Below are 18,337 nucleotides of genomic sequence, written 5' to 3' on the forward strand. Positions count from 1 at the left end.
TTTTCTGTCTTGTTCTCATTGGTTATGACTTTGTTTTTTAAGATAAAAATGCACCACATTGTCAAAGTCACTTCTCTTGATTTACAGAAAGGCAGTACAAGAAAAAAACGAACATTTTATTTGACGGGCTGTGCACAAAACTGACATAACACCTGTCATGAACATGAAGGAGTCTTTATGAATGTTTATGACTGTTGTCATGAAATGTCAATTAATAAATAATGACACTTTTAATGCAAAGTTGCTTTTAAAGTTGCATTAAAAGTCCCAACTTTGCATGATTTTGCAAATAATGTCACTTTAGTGCAAAGTTGACCCTTTTAATGGACTTTCAATGTAACCTTTAGAGCAACTTTGCATTAAAAGTGTCATTATTCACCCACTGACACTTTATGACAACAGTCATGACCATTCATGAAGACTCCTTCATGTTCATGACAGGTGTTATGTCAGTTTTATCAAATAAATCTGTCAAATAAAGTGTTACCAAAAAAACTTCTGCGAAGCAGTCCTGTTTCTGGGATTTTAGCTCATGTAAAAGTTTTATGAGCAACTTTATACATATGTAAATATGGTTGTGTCATCACAGATAACCGATTGTGTGTGTATTATATAGTTCACCCATGTGCATATAATTATAAATAATCTATTCGTATTAAGTTTGAATAATTAATCACTTCTATATTTGTATGATTGTATGTATACATAGATATACAAATGTATAGATAAAATCTTTAAAAAATTTAAAATATGAGTGACTGATTTGCAAAATACTTTTTGTACATAATTTTAGAATATTGCATTACTGTTAACCCCACCAAGAATATACTGACCCATGTGTCCATATATATGACTGTATGCATAAAGTTTCAGGAAAGAAAATGTGAAAATCAGGTTAGTATTCAGTGAGTTATGTCTGATTAAACCATTCATTACACCTGCCAAACAGATTACACAGAGCAGGCAACCTTTCCAAGATGGCGGAGGCATCTACCTTATTAGGTCTGACTAAGAGAGCAGTTTTTTAAAGATTTATTTAGGATAGATGACAATAATGACACAGAAAACCAAGGAAAGCGATGTCTAAAGCTAATGAAACAAAATCTTTCAGTTTTTAGAGATTCTGATGTCCTGAAATTCACACTAACAAGTCAGTTTCAGCAGACTACTGATAGACCAGGAATCAAACATTTAACTATGCGTCTTAAATGAGAATTAAAGATATGGTGACCAGAGTTTCCCCCAGTGTATTATAAGCCTGGCGGGCCACAAGGCTTTACACCATTGCTTATTTATTTTTTTAAATGTTTGCATTTTTAAAACTTTATAGTTGGTGTTCAGGTATTAATCTTCCAGTCTTTCAATAACACATAATTATCAAGGAATATTTTCAAATTTCCTGTCAACTTTAAAAAAAAAATTTAACTCAAAGACACAACTGGATGAATGGCTGCCCTGTAGCACCCAACCACTGGGCTTAGACAGTTTTCTGGGGGAAACCTTGAGAACCGTTATTGAGCAGTTACTCCAAGAGAAGAGGCTTTATAGATAAAATGTAGCAATAAATTCATAAACACTGACTTTGATTTGCTTTTTCAGCTGTTCGTTCTCCTGTGTAGATTTGGCATAAAGCGCTATCAGCTCATCAGAAAGCAATGAATTATCAACAAAGTGAGAGATTTCCATTATCTTGTTAGGTGTAACAACGTCCAATCTGTTTATCCATATTTTTTAAGAGTTGTGAGGATAATTACAGAAAGAAAATATTTGTCATAACAGCAGTAATAATAATATTCGGTGCCTACATCATTTCTTATGCAGGCTACCTCCCATGAAAGTTAATCCAGGGACCTGGGTAACGGGTAACGGGTAGGGGACGCTGGCCTCAACCTTTTCACCCATCAGAAACTGAAAACACTGGAATCTGAAGAAAAAAAGATTTCAATATAAAAACATACAATCGGAAAATTAAACAAACCAAGACATTTTCAGAATATGAAAATACGTATTAAAAAGAGTGAATGAAAAAACAAGATTCAAACTAAAAGAAACTTGGGTTTCCTTACAATGCAGATGAATTTTTGGAGGGGTGGTTTCAGGTGTCCAGATCAAAATTTTACATTGCTTGAAAATACACTTTTCTCTATATCTGGTCTAGTGAGTTAATCAAGACTCATTTTTATTAATATATACTTTATATTTTAGATATTAAAATTGTGCCCCACAGTCAGAAACCATGCATAGTATTAGCTGACTATTAAACACACACATACAAATCTGTTCCAGTCCTCGCTGCTGATCTGGGTTTTGCAGATTTCCGGGATAATGAGTCCATTCTGGAACCAAGTCAGCACAGCACCTCCTCTCCTCTGTCCTGTAACTCCTGCTACAGAGATCATCAATTATGTATCGGTATGTAAATATGTATGCATTTGTGAGTGCGAATGGGTGAATGTGACTCTAATGAAAAACGCTATGAGTGGTCAATATCACTGGAAAAGTTTGGTCCATTTATCATTTCCCATGAATTCACATTGCCCTATGAGAAACGGCTATTCCTTTGAGGTTTAGTTCAGGGGGTCGTCCGTTGTGCAACTTGTTATGTGTGTGGGGAAGCACAGTAATTAGGAGTTTCACATGATGTTTTGTCCTTCCGAGCACCCTTCCCCTTCCCCCCAAACACAAACCCCCCACCGTCGATCCAAGCACATTCTTGGACCAAGATCAATGGATCTGAGTGGAGTTTTGTCTCTCTCAGCAAGAAAAAAGTCATTTGTCTGCTGTCTTGGCAAGATGTCAGGAAACATTTGACAGCGTGACCCCGGGGCCCGGTAAGAGTGCAGCATGAGGGAATGTGTATAAATGTCCCACCAGCAACATGGGGCCACAGCTGCTGGGCCTGATAAGACTGTTTCCACTGCATCTAAGAGAAGGTAGGGAAATATATTCATCTTGTGAAGATTATATATGTTCATCAATATAGAAATACGGTTTAATCTGTAGCAAGATAAAGCTGAAAAGTTATTAACGTTTAAGAGGGATCAGGCAGAAGTTGTAAAAGTTGTTTAAAAGCTACTTAGTGAGATGGAGTGACTCAGCAGAGCAGCTGGTTATAGAGGCTCTAACATTTTTCCACATCCATGTTAAAATGCTTTTGTAGATGTTAAAGGTTTCAAATAATTTCTAAATGTTCTCTACCTTTAAATTGATCTATATAATTCAGCTGAAAACAAATACATTAAATAGATTTAAAAAATAAAAACCCTAATCTTGGATGAAACTTGATTTGTTGAAACATCTTCTAATACCATTTTATGATTCAGTCAGGATGTCACATCTTAATCAGAATTCCCACTCTGCTTTTCAAATGTTCTGCAGATATTTCAGATGGAAACAAATTAAATTATCCACTGTTTACCACCCAGATTTTCTGCCATATTCAGTTCTGGACTCTGGTTGCATCATTCCATCAAATCTGGAATGATTTAGAGTCTAATACTGTAAAATATAATCTTTCTTTATCTACACCATCAAAGGTGTGCAGAACTGTTCTCTGTGAATTAGATGTTTTGGATCTGTGGCCCAAAGGTTTTCACTTTGCATGAAAATGTGTTTTGAGTATTCTGTGGAAAAAATATTTCTACATTTCAATCTTGGACCACTACATACGGAGGGAACAGGTTGTTCCATGTAGAACACAACTAGTACTTTAATTCCTGGAGCTCCTTTAGTCCTACTGTTGGTCTCACGGCAACATCCTTGACCCGTTTCTGGTTTTCCTCACTATTGTCTCATATTGCATCTTGTTTTCACTGACAACCTGCTAAGTGAAGTTGGACGACCTGCTGTGGTCTCTGGGTGGTCCGCCAGCAGCCTGCATGTTTCTGTGTCAGAAATGTTAAAAGTCGACACGATATTAGAAAATATTACTAGGTAATTCTGTGTTATTGGGTCACTTTAATGACAATATTTAAACACCAACTGAAGAGTCTTAAAAAAAGGCCAACACAAAAAACTTTTTAAATAAATATACATTTTTTGCACTTCAGTTAAATCCTAATGAAGTCATCAGATAGTGGATCTTCAGACAAGCTGTGTAATGATGGTCACATTTAAAATGAAAATAAAATAAATATTACCTACCAAGAATAATGAGTAAGTATGCTTATATGTTTATATTAAATATTCCCAGGTGAAAAAAAGTATACTTTTATCGATGTACTTAAACTGTACTATTTTGGAAAAACAAATTTTGTGCTTAGTATATTTTAGTAGTATTTAAATAGTATTAAATTACAACTAATAGTATATTTTAGTATACTATACGTACTTTTTTGGAACAACTTCCAAGTGTACTTAGAGTGTACTGAAAGTATACTTTTTAAATATAATATTTCAGAGCTTTATTATTATATTTTGATATTATATTTTGAGTACTAATTCTCTCGGAATTATATTAAAAATATATATTTCATATACTTCAAATATATTTTAAATATACTATTAATATATTAGTAATGTATTTAAATTACACTTAATTTTTATTTTTGATTTCCTGCTATTCATAATAAACCACAATTTTAATTACTCGTGAAAGTCTTTATTCCTACGTACCTATTTTGTACATGACATGCATAACTACTTACATTGTTTTAGGCTAAAATTACATGGAAAAATTAATTACACAAGATGCCCAAGGTAATTAAAATATTGTTTTATTATCGACATTTTAAAATTGTCCAATTTTATTCACAACTTTATGAACTTTTCATAAATGATCAGTTTACACATCAAAAGTGAACACATGAACATGAAAATTTAAATGTGACAATAAAACATGACAGTGAGAATCAATGACAGAACATTCCCGTTCACTGCACCTTACAGGAACCTACAAAAAAGAACAATAGAGCAATTAAACAGAGAAAGTATTTGGATTTAAAGAGAACAGAAAAATGGCAAATAAAAAAATAATACTTACAATTTTAATACATTGTGGACTCGCCATGTATGTGACATCATAATAACTGATGATGATTGGGACCGGATGCCTGGGGTGGAAAAACATTTCTGGATGTCTTTGCCTGTTTATGTTAGAAGTAGAAAAAAATAGTCAACAATGTCATAGAATCAGTTGATGTTGGCATTAACTATGAAGCTGTTTGAAGTGTGGACTTAAGGAGACAAACTACCTTAAAATCTTTCCATCCATGATCTGAACACACTGATCCTTGCAGGGTGCTGAGGGGGGCTGGTGGTGCCCATCTCCAGCAGCCATCAGATGAGAGGCAGGGTTCACCCTGGACAGGTCACCAGTCCATCACAGGGCCCTGAAAGTCAACAACAAATAAAAATGTTAGATTAACAAGGAGAAAAAATATTTCCAGTTACCTTTAAATCAAATCATGTTTATTAAGCACTTAGTGTTGGTAACACAGCAGTTTTTGATGTTGAAAATGTAGCTAGCTCCTCATTGAAAAAACAAACTTACATCATGAAGACGATGTGGAGGTTCATCCTTAGAGCTGGTTGGTGATCTGGTGGAGTCAGAGCTTCTTCTGAGACAGAAAAGTCTTTAGGTTTTCTAACACCCGATTTCTCTGGCTTCTTCTTTCATCTTCATTTGCTTAGTTAGACTGCAAACATATGTTGAAGATAAAATCATTGATGAACTTGTTAGAACAACAACCACCTCACAATATCAAAGTCTCTCTGTCTTATGGAGCTTAATTAAAACCAGGTTAAGTTTATGAATTAAAGTATAAGTCGCAACAAACAGCCTCCATGCAGTTATAACATGAAGCTGAATGATTCCTATTGTAATAATCATAGAAGTCACAATAAAATTGATAAAATAATTATTTATGAAACCAACGTAAGTTATATATCTTAAAGGCACTTAAAAATTCATACATATCAATTCATATTTTGTTCACTTAAAGTATACTTTTATTTAATATATTAAAAGTGTATTTTAGTACAATTATGTTTAAGTGTGTTTAAAGTTCTAATTTCGAAATTGGTACAAGTGTATTTTTAATATACTTCAGATATACTTATAGGTAGTACACTTAATATTTAGTATACTTAAAGTGTACTTTCACAAATTTAAGTATGTTTGAAGTAGGCTTATACTAAAGTATACTTTTTTTTACACCTGGGTTCTTAGAGCACAGAATGTGTTGTTTTAAGTTTTCTTGTGTTTTACTAAAGTCACCTATTTTATTTAGTCAATTTTTGTTAGTTCAATAAGGTTATGTACACCTTTGAGAGATACTGTACAGATAATAGCTGAGTATCTGTTTGCTTGATTTTTAAATTAGAAATACTTCAATATTCAGTTAGATTATGATGTAATGGTTATTAATTTAAGATGATTTGTGATAACTTCTTTTTCCAACAAGCTACTCCCACTATCATTTGATTTTTAATTTTTCCACTAGATGAATCTTCAAACTGTCCCCTTCATCCTGCTGGTCATTTCCTGTGGCCAGGCTTCTCAGTATACCGAGCTGGCGCAGTACGTTGATGACCATCAGGAAGAACATGTAGAGGTGACAACTTGAAATACCGATGGTGCTGTTTCTCCATCTCACTGCTCATCTTTTTGACATACAACTTGCCTCATCTCTCCCCAAAGCTGATTGCTCTGACTACATGTTGATCAACCACACACATTGGGTCCAGCGAATGCAAGCAGTTTGCATCTATTAACAAAAAGCTCAAATAAAAGTCGGAGATGGTTTTCTGTTGCAGGATCTTCCGCTCACCTTCAGCCTAACATGGTTAGACTATGGTTATGTCTCCACCATAGTGCACAATGACAGCAGGTCGTCCTTAGAGATTTCATTTGTTTGAGTTCTGTTTCATAAAAACGATCCACAGTTCATGTCCACAGGTATGTGAGGACAGGCCTGACATAAAAGGAGGAAGAAAATTGTGATTTGTTGAAGATATGGGTATTAGTTGCTTACAGGAGGACTCACCTCACTTATTCAACAGAATAACTTTCTGTTATATCAACATAAACTTTCTTTGGATTGATTAAAAGTTATAGCTCATTCACAATGAGATTTTGATTTGTGCGCCAGGCTCTGAGGGAATGGGTTGCAATTGAAAGTGACTCGAGCAACATTCTGAGAAGACCAGATCTGCACCGCATGATGGAGCTGGTGGCAGAGAAGCTGAGACTGATGGGAGGGATGGTACAACTGGTCGACATCGGAGAGCAAGAGGTCAGTGACAAAACCCCCAGGTCTCTGCTAAAGCGATTCCCTTTTTTAACTTCTCTTTGAGAATTTGGAGTTTGTCGTCTTTACTTCAGTAGGCTAATAAAAATTCTGCAGGGGTTGCTCAATTGGACAGGTATATGTCTTCATTAATATACCTGAGATGACAAAACTACAGCTTGATTTACCAGAACAGCCAAGTACAAACCTTCTGAAGGCCAGGAGCTAACAGTTAACAGCAGGTTCATAAACATTTTCAAAAGTTAACCCAATTTACAGCATCACCTTCTGGATAAAAGCATCCCATATTCAAACTGAATCTAAACATTCAGCCTTTCATTGTGCCCTGCTCACCAATTACCTTTCGCTTCTGCTCCACCTGAGACCGAATGACAGCCACTTTATGGAAAACCAGTTAATGATCCAACATTTATTTAGCAACGAGAACAATAAAATGAAAGGTGGAATTAATGGGGTACTTTGAATTTGATCAGAAAGGAGGTTATGCCAGGAGATTAAGTTCACTTAAAACATCAACTAAAATAAAAGAGTTCAAACACCTGGAGTACCAGCCTAGAGTAATTGTCACTTGTAAAAGGAAAAGCTGTGTAAAAACTAAATAATTTAGCTCTTTGTTTCTTTAGATTGTTATAATGACTGGATAAAGGCATCTGAAAATACCTCCCATGAGAGTTAAACCTATGATGTCTCATTCTGATTGAACAAAAACAACAATATCATAAACTTGTCACTATTTGTGAAGAGTTCTTCACAAATACTGAAGATATCTTCTTGTTATATCTTGTTAAGATGTAACAAGATCAAACCTCATTTGCATCCTGGGAGAAGAAGTGTAAGTGGTCGAGGAATATAAATACCTCAGTGTTCATCTGGACAACAGACTGGACTGGAGACTCAACAGTGAAGTCATCTATAAGAAGGAACAGAGAAGACTGGACTTCTTAAGAAAGCTAAGATCCTTCAAGGTTTTTAGCAAGATACTGCAGATCTTCTATAAGTCTATGTTGAGAGCGTCAACTATTCATCCGTCATCAGTTGAGGCAGCAGCATCAGAACAGGGCCCTAAAAAAGGTTCAACAAGCCTGATAAAGAAGGCTGGTTCTGTCCTGGTTCTGTTCTGGGGACGGCTGTGGAACCTCTGGAGATGATGATTCAAAGAAGGATTCTTTGTAAAATAAAGAAAATTATGGACAACCCTGACTATTCTCTTTATGAGGCTGTCTTGGAAAAACAGAGTGCCTTCAGTCAGAAGCTTATTCAGGTTCACTGTAAGACAGACTGCTACAGGACGTTTTTCCTGCCAACATCATCACTATCTAAAATAACTCTTTGAAGAATTTAAATTAATGAGTTACAACATTTAATTTCCCTTTGGGATCAATAAAGTATTTGCAAATTTTGAATTGGAGTAAGCTTTTGTTTTAACTGTATTGTCATTTCCTCATTGGTAAGTTATTTTGGATAGAAGCTCCTGCCAAATACATAAACATACATTAACACCCCCTGGTACTGGTTCACATTGTGCCATATAATTTGCAAATCTGGGGCTAATGTATCATTTTGTAGAAATGTGTGAATATCAACCATGCCTTTGTACATGCAGCTTCCAAGTGGACAGACGATAGCACTGCCAAAAGTAGTGACAGCTCAGTTTGGGAGTGACCCCAGCAAACACACAGTGTGTGTCTACGGTCATGTGGATGTTCAGCCAGCGAAGCTGGAGGACGGCTGGGCTACCAATCCCTACAACCTGACAGACATCAACGGTAGCCACCTTTATGTTCTTTATACAGCTTTTTAACTAATTTTTAACTGATTAAATGATGATTTCTTCCTGTGGAATTATTTTTCATATATCAGTCAAAGATAACTATTATGGCTGTTTGAAACATCTCAAAAATGACATAATTTGTGATCTGCATTTAAATTTTCCTGACCTACGGCGAATTCTAGCTATAGTGTCATAGATAAATATGTTTTATGGCACTGTACCTTCAGGTAATCTGTACGGAAGAGGAACATCAGACAACAAGGCTCCGGTTCTGGCCTGGATCCACGCCGTACAGGCTTACCAAGCCCTCAGCATGGTGAGAGAAAACACACCGACCCCTATAGAGACATTATTATGTATTATGTAAACATAGTTTTAACTTCAAATGGCTATATTTCTGTATGTCAAACAATTACTGCAATTGTTCTTAAACTCTTACTTCTGGCATCCACCAGGAGCTGCCAGTGAATGTGAAGTTTCTCATTGAGGGTATGGAGGAGACAGGCTCCAACGGCCTGGATGCAATGATCCTGGCGCAGAGAGACACCTTCTTCTCTGATGTGGACTACATCGTCATTTCTGACTGTGGCTGGCTGAGCAGACGGCCAGCCTTAACCTATGGCACCAGAGGAAACTGCTACTTCTTTGCTGAGGTTGTAGAATTCTTTCTTGAAACTTTTCTCTCTGTATCTGATTCTTACTGTGTTGTGTGTTTGTAGGTTGAAGGCCCTAAACAAGACTTACATTCTGGTGTCTATGGAGGCACGGTGATCGAACCAATGACTGACCTCATTGGCATTCTTGGTGGGTTTAAAGGGCGTCTTCCTTTGATCCTCACACTTTGCCCTGTTCATTTGTTTTTCTGTTGCCTTTGGTAGTTTATACAGCTGTTTTCTTTTAAGAATAAAGATTTCTCATCGAAACAGTCCCCAGTGAACTAGCTGAAGGGCTAAAGGAGCAGAACCCTTTGATCTCTATGGAAAACATCCCCTAAAATACTTGAGTGTTTAGAAATGGCCAGCTAAGTTAGGGAAATTTGAACTGAATTGGTTTATAATGTGGTACCTATATGTTTTGCAGTAGTTTGTGCTTTGTACAATTTAAAAAAACAAAACAAACAACATTTTTGTCAGATTTAAAAATAAAATCAAGAGCCTCCTGACAAATATCCTCAGTAAGAAATTATAATTTTGAAAAAATGTTCAAACCTATATGTTGTTACAGTAAATTATCTGGTGTATTTACTAGCTACCGTTGGTTTCCAAATTTTCTGTTTTTCACACGCTGATGTTTCTGACAGTTTTGATAGTTATCTTACTATCAAAGATAACATGAGCAAATATAAAAAACTGTTTTTAGACAATGATTTCATTCATCAAGGGAAAAATGTATCTAAACCAAACTATGGTAAAGTCATTGCTACCCATTTTTTGTTAAATCAGGAATTAATTGATATGTTAAAAAACAGTGAGTTTAATCTCAGTGAGCACACCCAGACCTGATTAATCCCAGACGTGTAGAATAACATCACTTCAACAGAACCTTCCTTTCAACATGAAATGTGCTAAAAGACTTTAAAAAGCAAGCCATCACATCTAAAGCTAATAAAGAAGGTGGACAGCAGATGAGAAACAAGGTTACTGAGATCTACTGATCTAAAACGAAAACCATTTTTAGTGAGTCCAGAGAACCACTAATTCATTTCTGGAAAATAACAATATTCCAGAAATGAAGACAAAATGAACAAGTAGCAGAAAAGGGCAAATAAACTTCTGACCAAAAAGAGCTGTCTGATCTTCACACACAAAAAAACATCTTGGCAGTCTTCAAAACGTTTGGACAAATATTCTGTAGACTGAAGAGACAAAAGTGGAACTTCTTTGGAAGCTGTGTATCCCATTACATCTGCTTTGACTCTAACTGCATTTCAGAAAAAGAATATCATACCAATAGTCAAACTTAGTGTTGATACTATGTTGGTCTCAGCTGAAATCAAAATGGAAGTTTTAGGACGATCTAGTCAAATTCAAACTGAGTGAAATGCAGTAGCATGTGGGGGAGGGGCAAATCAAAGTGACTGAATTAAAACAACTCTGCAAACATGAATGGGCCAAAATTTATCTACAGGGATGTAAAATAAAACTTGTCAGTTATCGTAAACTATGGTTTAATTTTGAATGCTTTCCTCAGCTAATGTTTTATATTGGGGTAAATTACAGAAGAAAATAGTTTTAAAAAATCCTGAGTTGCTTCATGGTCACTTTTCTCTCAGACACACTCATCAGCCCCAGTGGAAAGATTCTGATTCCAGGGATCCGGGAAGCAGTGGCTCCTCTGTCGGATGAGGAATGGAGAATGTATCAGGATATTGAGTTTGACGTGGACAATTACAAGAACAAGACTGGCGTCAGCCACCTCATGTACAACAACAAGGTAGTAAAAAGTCAAGTCAGGAAAAAAAAAACAAGAGTTGTCTCCTGACTCAATGAGTCTCTGTATTGCTCTTCCAAAAGGTGGACTTGTTGGCCCATAGGTGGCGCTACCCCACCGTTTCCATCCATGGTATAGAAGGGGCTTTCTCTGACTCCGGCACAAAGACGGTCATCCCTGCTAAGGTCACTGCTAAGTTCTCAATAAGACAAGTCCCTGACATGGACCCAGCGGCGGTCAAGAAACAGGTAGCATATATGAGTGCTTTAGAGAGTTGATTTATGTCGTGTTTTGCTTTACTAGCGTCTCCTTTTTGTGCTTTAGGTGTCCGACTACCTTCACTCTGTGTTTGCTAAGAGAAGGAGTCCTAACAAGCTGAAAGTTACCATGGTGATTGGGGCCAAGCCCTGGCTGGCTGACACTAAGCACCCTCTGTATGAGGCTGGAAAGGCAGCGATCAAGGGAGGTAAGAAAGCTACTTCAGCTTTCCAGGGACTGGATCCTACAACAGCCTTTTAGAGCCATTATAGATAGAAAAAATGATCTGTACTGCACACAGCTATATGTTTTACTTCAGTTCTCTTCTACCTGAACTGTTTGGCTTTACAGAAGCTTATAAAGCTGACGAGAGATGTTGTGCTTATTTGTGAAATTGTAAAAGTATTTAGGGTTTTTGAAAATACATTGTTGTTGTTTTTTTTCAACACTGAAGATCATACAATAGACAAAGAGTTTTTGCATTTGAGTTATACCTACATGATATATATTGGCTCTCTTTCAGTTTTCAATGTGGATCCTGATCTAATCCGTGAAGGTGGGACCATCCCCATTGCCAGAACCTTCCAGGATGTGACGGGAAAAAGCATCATCATGATGCCCATTGGAGGCTTTGACGATGGAATGCACTCCCAGAATGAGAAAATGAGCAGGTTTTACACACTTCATGCCTAACAACTACTCTAATTTCCTTTTTTGTTCACAGGATGAGCTTCATTCTTTTCAGTTTTGGTCTCTTTTGCCCAAGGACACTGTTGGAAGCTGTGGGTATAATGTTAGCTGTGTGCCCTCATGTGACTCCACATATTTTCTTTCAGATTAATTTCAGCCACTTGGTCAGTCGGTTCTAAAAGTTTAGTTTTCCTCCTTTGAAATCATTTGTATGTAGATACATGTGGAGACTCACTGAGGTTTCTGAATGAAAGATTAAATAGAAATATGCTTTACTGTCCCACAGTGGGGAACATCTGGTGTAACATTAGGAAAGTGACAGGAAATGACACATGTATATTCACATAAAGAACAAATATAATACAGTATATAAAATTAATTTATTAGTAACAGTGTACAGTAAGGGCAAAATTAATAAATAAAACACTGTGCAGTTATTAAAAATAGCATAGTTTAATTCAAAAGGATGTGCAACTGAGTTGAATATTTTTTTAAAAATGCACAAAATAGACTTCTTTTTTATTTTGCAGGTACAACTACATCGAAGGAACCAAGTTATTCATCGCCTACCTGAATGAAGTCGCCCAGATTAACAAGACCAGTGTTTGATCTATCTATCTATCTATCTATCTATCTATCTATCTATCTATCTATCTATCTATCTATCTATCTATCTATCTATCTATCTATCTATCTATCTATCTATCTATCTATCTATCTATCTATCTATCTATCTATCTATCTATCTATCTATCTATCTATCTATCTATCTATCTATCTATCTATCTATCTATCTATCTATCTATCTATCTATCTATCTATCTATCTATCTATCTATCTATCCATCCTTGTTTCTTCTGGTTATTTTCATCCCTCCCCATGTATAATTAGTGTTAGTTATGTTCTAGATCATGCAGTCCTGTAGTACACTGCATTTGTTTCATTTAATAAAAATAAAACAAATACAAAACTGTGTATACATTTTAATTGAAAAAGATTCTGTCATGTTGTATAATAAGTGGTAATAAGGAGTCAAAAACTACATTGTTCACTGAGTCATTTATTAAAATTGAAGTGGAAGGTTTATTTTGCTTATCAAATATTTAAAACAATTATTTAAAAATGTAAATATTTAAACATAATACATGCATAAGTAGTCACACTCTTTATAAGACTCAGAACTGAGATCAGGTTCATCTGATCGTCGTTCAGACATTTCTGCAACTTGACTGGAGTCTGACTGGTAAAGCCAGTTGATTGAGGACCTTGGTCAGAAAGCTGATCAATATAAAATGGTCACGTGTTCAATTCAGTTTATTGAAGATGTGACCATCTCAAGATACTTTACAAAAAACATCAATTTAATTCAATCATGCAGACAGATTTCGAGTCAATTACATCCAATCCACATTTATGGTAGTTATCAAACAGTAGATGTGTTTCCATTACAAATGGAATAGAATTACAAAAAATGTATCGGTATTCTGCCGACCTAAAAAAAAAAAACACAATTCTTGCAGTGTTTCTATGAAATAAAAAACACAATTAAAATCACACATACATATAGTAAGTCCGTTCACGTGATATTTAAAAACCATGCAGTGTCACCATCCTCCTACCACTTCCTGTCGTTGTCTTCTTCTTTTTTGTCAGTAGTAATATCCGACTTCCATGATGCAAAAAAGTGCTTCTATTGCAGTTTTGTAAAATACACAAATTTAAGTAAATCTAGCAAAAATCTTTAAATTAAAAAATTTGAGTAGTTTTTTTTTCTTAATTGGCGTGTCTCCATCTATCTATCTAACTCCATTAAGTTATTTTTGTAATTACATTTTTTGCAATTATATGGTCAGTGGAAATGCAGCTAATGAAGTCAAGTTCAGTTTATAATTCATATTTGTGAAATAGTTTTCAATAACATCAACATTCCAACAAAAATCTAAGCAAACTCATGGGCTGTTGTATCGATTTATATCCGACTGAAAAGTGCTTTTTATTCCAACCTTGGAAATGACTTCAGGGTTTATTTCAGCCCAGCTCTCTTGCAGATCGCTCATGTATTCCAGCAGGAAATGGCTGGGAGGAACCCTGGTGTTGTGAAGAAGCCGTCCCTGACACCTCAGCGGCCTGATTCACAACACCAGCTGACCCTCCCCACCCACCCACCCACACAGGCCTTCACCACGGCGCTGAGACGATGCAGAGGCAGTGTGACGAGAACTTCTCTCCATGGACAGAAACACACACGCACGACACCTGCTGAACCAGCAAAGATTATGTAACATTTGAACCCATCGCCCCTCTGCAGTACAGATTACCTTCATACACATAGCTGCGACAATACCCAGGTTGGAGCCTCAACAGATACTGGGACCAGTTTCCATGTCATTCACAGTCTCTCCACTGGGGGGCAGTTTGCTCACAGGAGTTCTGCTTTCACATTTTACAGGCTGATGATCTGATGTGAAACAGGTCACTCACACCGATTTAACCTAAAGAAAAGACAAAAAAGGCAAATCAATTTAATCAGCAAGTACATGTTGGAAATATGTCATTTAAAATCTTGACCTCAGCCCTGCAGCAGTTCATCTTTTACAAAATTCCCAATTAAAAAAAAATCTCGCAGTTTCTCTGTGAAACAAAAGGCCCAGTCCATAAATGTAGCAGCGCTCTATTTGCTCATCTATTTATAAAGTGCTTTGGAATTGAGGACAGGGTTATGATGAAGCTGAGAATAACTTGGGTCTCACAGCAGAAAGCCCTAATCCACCTTGAAGCAGCCCCGCTGAGTGGGAACACTCCAATCATGTCAGAAAAACTAGGTTTGCAGCAAGAGGAGACTTAGTAAAACTGTAACCCCAGATCCCTGGGAGGCCTAACATCTGGTTTCTACCAATCAGAATCTGGCATGATCCCTCTGATCAGCAGAAAAACGTCATTTTAAATGGTACCACAATTAATGATGTTCAAGGTAAAGAAATAAACAACTGCTGGTTTAATGAATGGTGCTGACAAACACAGAGTTTGGTTTTATTAGTTATTCATAGGACTGGTGGTAATTTATGTGTTTATTTTACTCTTATGGCAATAATAATAATAATTGTATTTATTTCAAATAATTAATAATAAACATTCCCCAAACCCACAGGACTGTGGTAGGATGCCACCTGTGCAACAAATCTAGTTGTGAAATTTCCTCAGTCATAAATATTCCACAGTCAACTATCAGCTGCATTGTAAGAAAATGGAAGTATTTCAGAACGACAGCAACTCAGCCATGAAGTGGTAGGCCGTGTAAACTGATGGAGCGGGGTCAGCGGATGCTGAAGCACATAGTGTGAACAGGTCGTCAGGTTCTGCAGAGTCAGTCACTACAGACCTTCAAACTTCATGTGGCCTTCAGATTGTCTCCATCTGGCAATAGGAATGGGAGGCCATTTAGGCTAATATATGAATCAAGGCAGGTGAGCAAATACTTTTGTCAATAATATATATATGGCATTTAATGGGCTATTATAACCACTATCACCAACAAAGCGGGACACTGGTGCAAACAAGGACATTTTCCTGGGCCTCTTTTTTTTCAGTTGGATTTCTCACACACGTCCCCCCTCCCCCCCACACACACACATACAAAATGCTCTCTTAAAGACTGCCATAGTACGTACGTGTCATTACGATGATCATAATCAACTTATTTTAACTACATTTGTTTAATTTTACCTGCATAATTCACAACCTGGCCAAATTTCATTAATTTGCATCAAAACCGCCAAAGTTATGAAAAACAGAGAGAAACATGGCCAGGCATCAAAACAGTGTGATCTCCAGCTTCAGCTACAGTTTCATAAGGCGTGAAGAATCACCATATGTACCTTTATGATTCTATGTGGACTGCAGGCGTCCCTCCAGCACTGTGACCCCTCTGCAGCTCTGTTGGTTAAACCTTCACACTGGTCAAGCTCGTGTAATGAAGTTGCCCTTAACTGTGTCAGAGTGCTTTACTGGGCTGTAGGTGGGAGCAGCTGATTAGCAGCAGCGTGCACAATGTTCCGCATGTCTGGTAGTGAAGCTGGGTTTTAAGCTTTGCCTTTTCTCACTCAATTAGTCATCAGCTTGTCCTTTTCCCTGACCGGTGGTGGACAGGTCAAGCCTTTACTAATTCTTCTGAAAGCTGCCGTGGCACACTTCACATAATATCCAGGCAACACATTCCTGCTAATCCCCTTTCATCAGGTTCACTGGCCTTTCTGGTCTATCTAATTGCAACAAAGCCCACATGAGGGCTTTTGTGCCAACAGAAAGTTCTTTTATGGTTTCAATTAAACGCCTGGACTGGCTCAGCGGAGACTCCTGGCTGACCGCCAATGTCCTTCAGACAAAGAATGTCATGCACATAATGAATGGAAACACTTGAGTGAAGGAGAAGTGGAAGAGGTGCAGAAAGTGGTGGGGAGGGGAAATAACCCACCCAGCCACTCTGCTCACAGTTTAGCTGATTTCACAAGCACTTTCAGACAGCTGAAAGATTTGAAGTAACAATCAAAAGTAGCCTGAGGGATTATCAGCTGGAGGAGGCAGAGGGGGCGAGAGCATATTGGGGCAGCGGGGATGCAGACAGGCTCAGTTAAAGGTGCACCAGCTGAAAAGGTGGAAGTGGTCTGAATCTTCTCAAAGATGGTTTATTTGAAGTTTCCTTTAAACTTCTCGTCTAAACATGACAGAGTTTTTGTTTCATTGTTTTCAGCTATTGTTCCAGCTGCCACAGCCTGTCTTTACTGTTAATCTGTCCTTCAGTACTTCAGTAGCCATCTTTCTCCAGAACTTCCAAACAATACACTTTGGTGGCTTTCATTTCAGCACATTCATATACAGTGGCTGCATTTCCATTGCAGATGTGCACAAGCCTACATTTGACAAATATTGAAAAAAAAACTCTATTTCACTATTTTGCAGCGTTTCCATTAAATAAGAAATTAAATTAAAATTGCACATGGATAAGTTTGTTCATGTGACCATGGCAGTGACAGAGGTAAACCGCTACATGAGATATAGTCATAATCCAGGCATGATGCTGGCGCTCGTTATGCATCAGCCAATCAGAGGAGACGTCTGTGTCAGGTTCAGACTTTGGAACATCAAGCACTTTAAACGCGGTAGTGACTATTTCACTCTATTTTGGGGTTGTGGAGAAATTGCAGTTGGTAATTTTACAGAAGAACTAAGGATTCAACACATTGGAATGAAAACTTTTAATGAACTGTGTGATGCAGAGAGAGTTCTGGTGGAGCCAGCTGCACATAAAAGAAACAAAAACAAACCATCGTCCTTCTACCACTTCCTGTCGTCTTCTTTAGGGTTTTAGTAGTAACATCAAGCTGTTGATCATGTGACTTGTGAGATGGAAAAAAAAGTATTTCCGTTGCAGCTTTGCGAAATTCATCTATTTTGGTACAGCTGAAAAAACATCTGATCCCAGTGCAACAACGTTTTCTCAAAACGTGTGTTTTTACGGAATTGGTGTGTTTTAAAATTATTTCAGCTTTTCCTGTTGTAATGGAAATGCAGCTACTGATGGGTAAATGACTTCTGATTCCAGTCAGGGTAAAAAGCTCAACACACCCCAGGATTTAATCGGAACTCAACGTAATTTCAATGTGAGGTTTGTGGTTGTTCATTATTCTTGTCATCAGAACATCTCAATTATGAGTTCTGGACTTTTGCAGCATGTTGTTCATTTCTTCTTCTTTGGTCAAGCTGATGTAGATTAGCTGCTGTGTTGGGGATCATTGACCTGATGATGACCCCGAAGACTCATCTGTCAAGCAGATTGGCTTCATATTAGACACCAGTCTGTTTTTGGTGAACAGAAGTCAACTTAATAACTCTAACACAGTCCAGTAGCTGTGGAACAAGTCAAAATGACCTCCCCTCCACC

General features: G+C 37.1%; 1 protein-coding gene and 1 long non-coding RNA gene across 4 annotated transcripts in view; one reads left to right on the forward strand and one right to left on the reverse strand.

Annotated features, from left to right (window-relative positions):
• Positions 1 to 2,779: 2,779 nt before the first annotated feature.
• Positions 2,780 to 13,374, forward strand: cndp1 (carnosine dipeptidase 1). The gene is made up of 12 exons (XM_008411072.3): positions 2,780 to 2,933; positions 6,444 to 6,554; positions 7,092 to 7,235; positions 8,854 to 9,016; positions 9,249 to 9,337; positions 9,477 to 9,674; positions 9,741 to 9,825; positions 11,294 to 11,454; positions 11,535 to 11,699; positions 11,776 to 11,917; positions 12,233 to 12,380; positions 12,930 to 13,374. Exons 2-12 carry the CDS (start codon positions 6,444 to 6,446, stop codon positions 13,006 to 13,008), a joined length of 1,485 nt encoding a protein of 494 aa, XP_008409294.1. The 5' UTR covers positions 2,780 to 2,933; the 3' UTR covers positions 13,009 to 13,374.
• A 1,190-nt stretch (positions 13,375 to 14,564) lies between these two features.
• LOC103465878 (uncharacterized) overlaps positions 14,565 to 18,337 on the reverse strand; it is a 36,303-nt gene continuing 32,530 nt past the window's right edge. The window contains exons 4-5 of one of the 3 annotated variants that reach the window (XR_014083940.1): positions 14,744 to 14,891; positions 14,565 to 14,655 (exon numbers count right to left, since the gene is read on the reverse strand). This is a non-coding gene — a long non-coding RNA (uncharacterized LOC103465878). Of the gene's footprint in view, positions 14,892 to 18,337 lie in introns of all 3 variants that reach the window. The other 2 variants (XR_014083939.1, XR_533865.3) reach the window with 2 other exon arrangements.

The sequence above is a fragment of the Poecilia reticulata genome, chromosome 16 (assembly GCF_904066995.2).
Source record: "Poecilia reticulata chromosome 16, P_reticulata-male-v2, whole genome shotgun sequence".
Taxonomy (NCBI): domain Eukaryota; kingdom Metazoa; phylum Chordata; class Actinopteri; order Cyprinodontiformes; family Poeciliidae; genus Poecilia; species Poecilia reticulata.

Excerpts from the sequence above, each read along its gene's own strand:
- cndp1 (XM_008411072.3), top strand. The coding sequence starts at position 6,444 with ATGAATCTTCAAACTGTCCCCTTCATCCTGCTGGTCATTTCCTGTGGC. Across the intron at positions 9,338-9,476 it reads CTTACCAAGCCCTCAGCATG|GAGCTGCCAGTGAATGTGAA; the intron begins GTGAGAGAAAAC and ends GGCATCCACCAG. Across the intron at positions 12,381-12,929 it reads CAGAATGAGAAAATGAGCAG|GTACAACTACATCGAAGGAA; the intron begins GTTTTACACACT and ends TTTATTTTGCAG.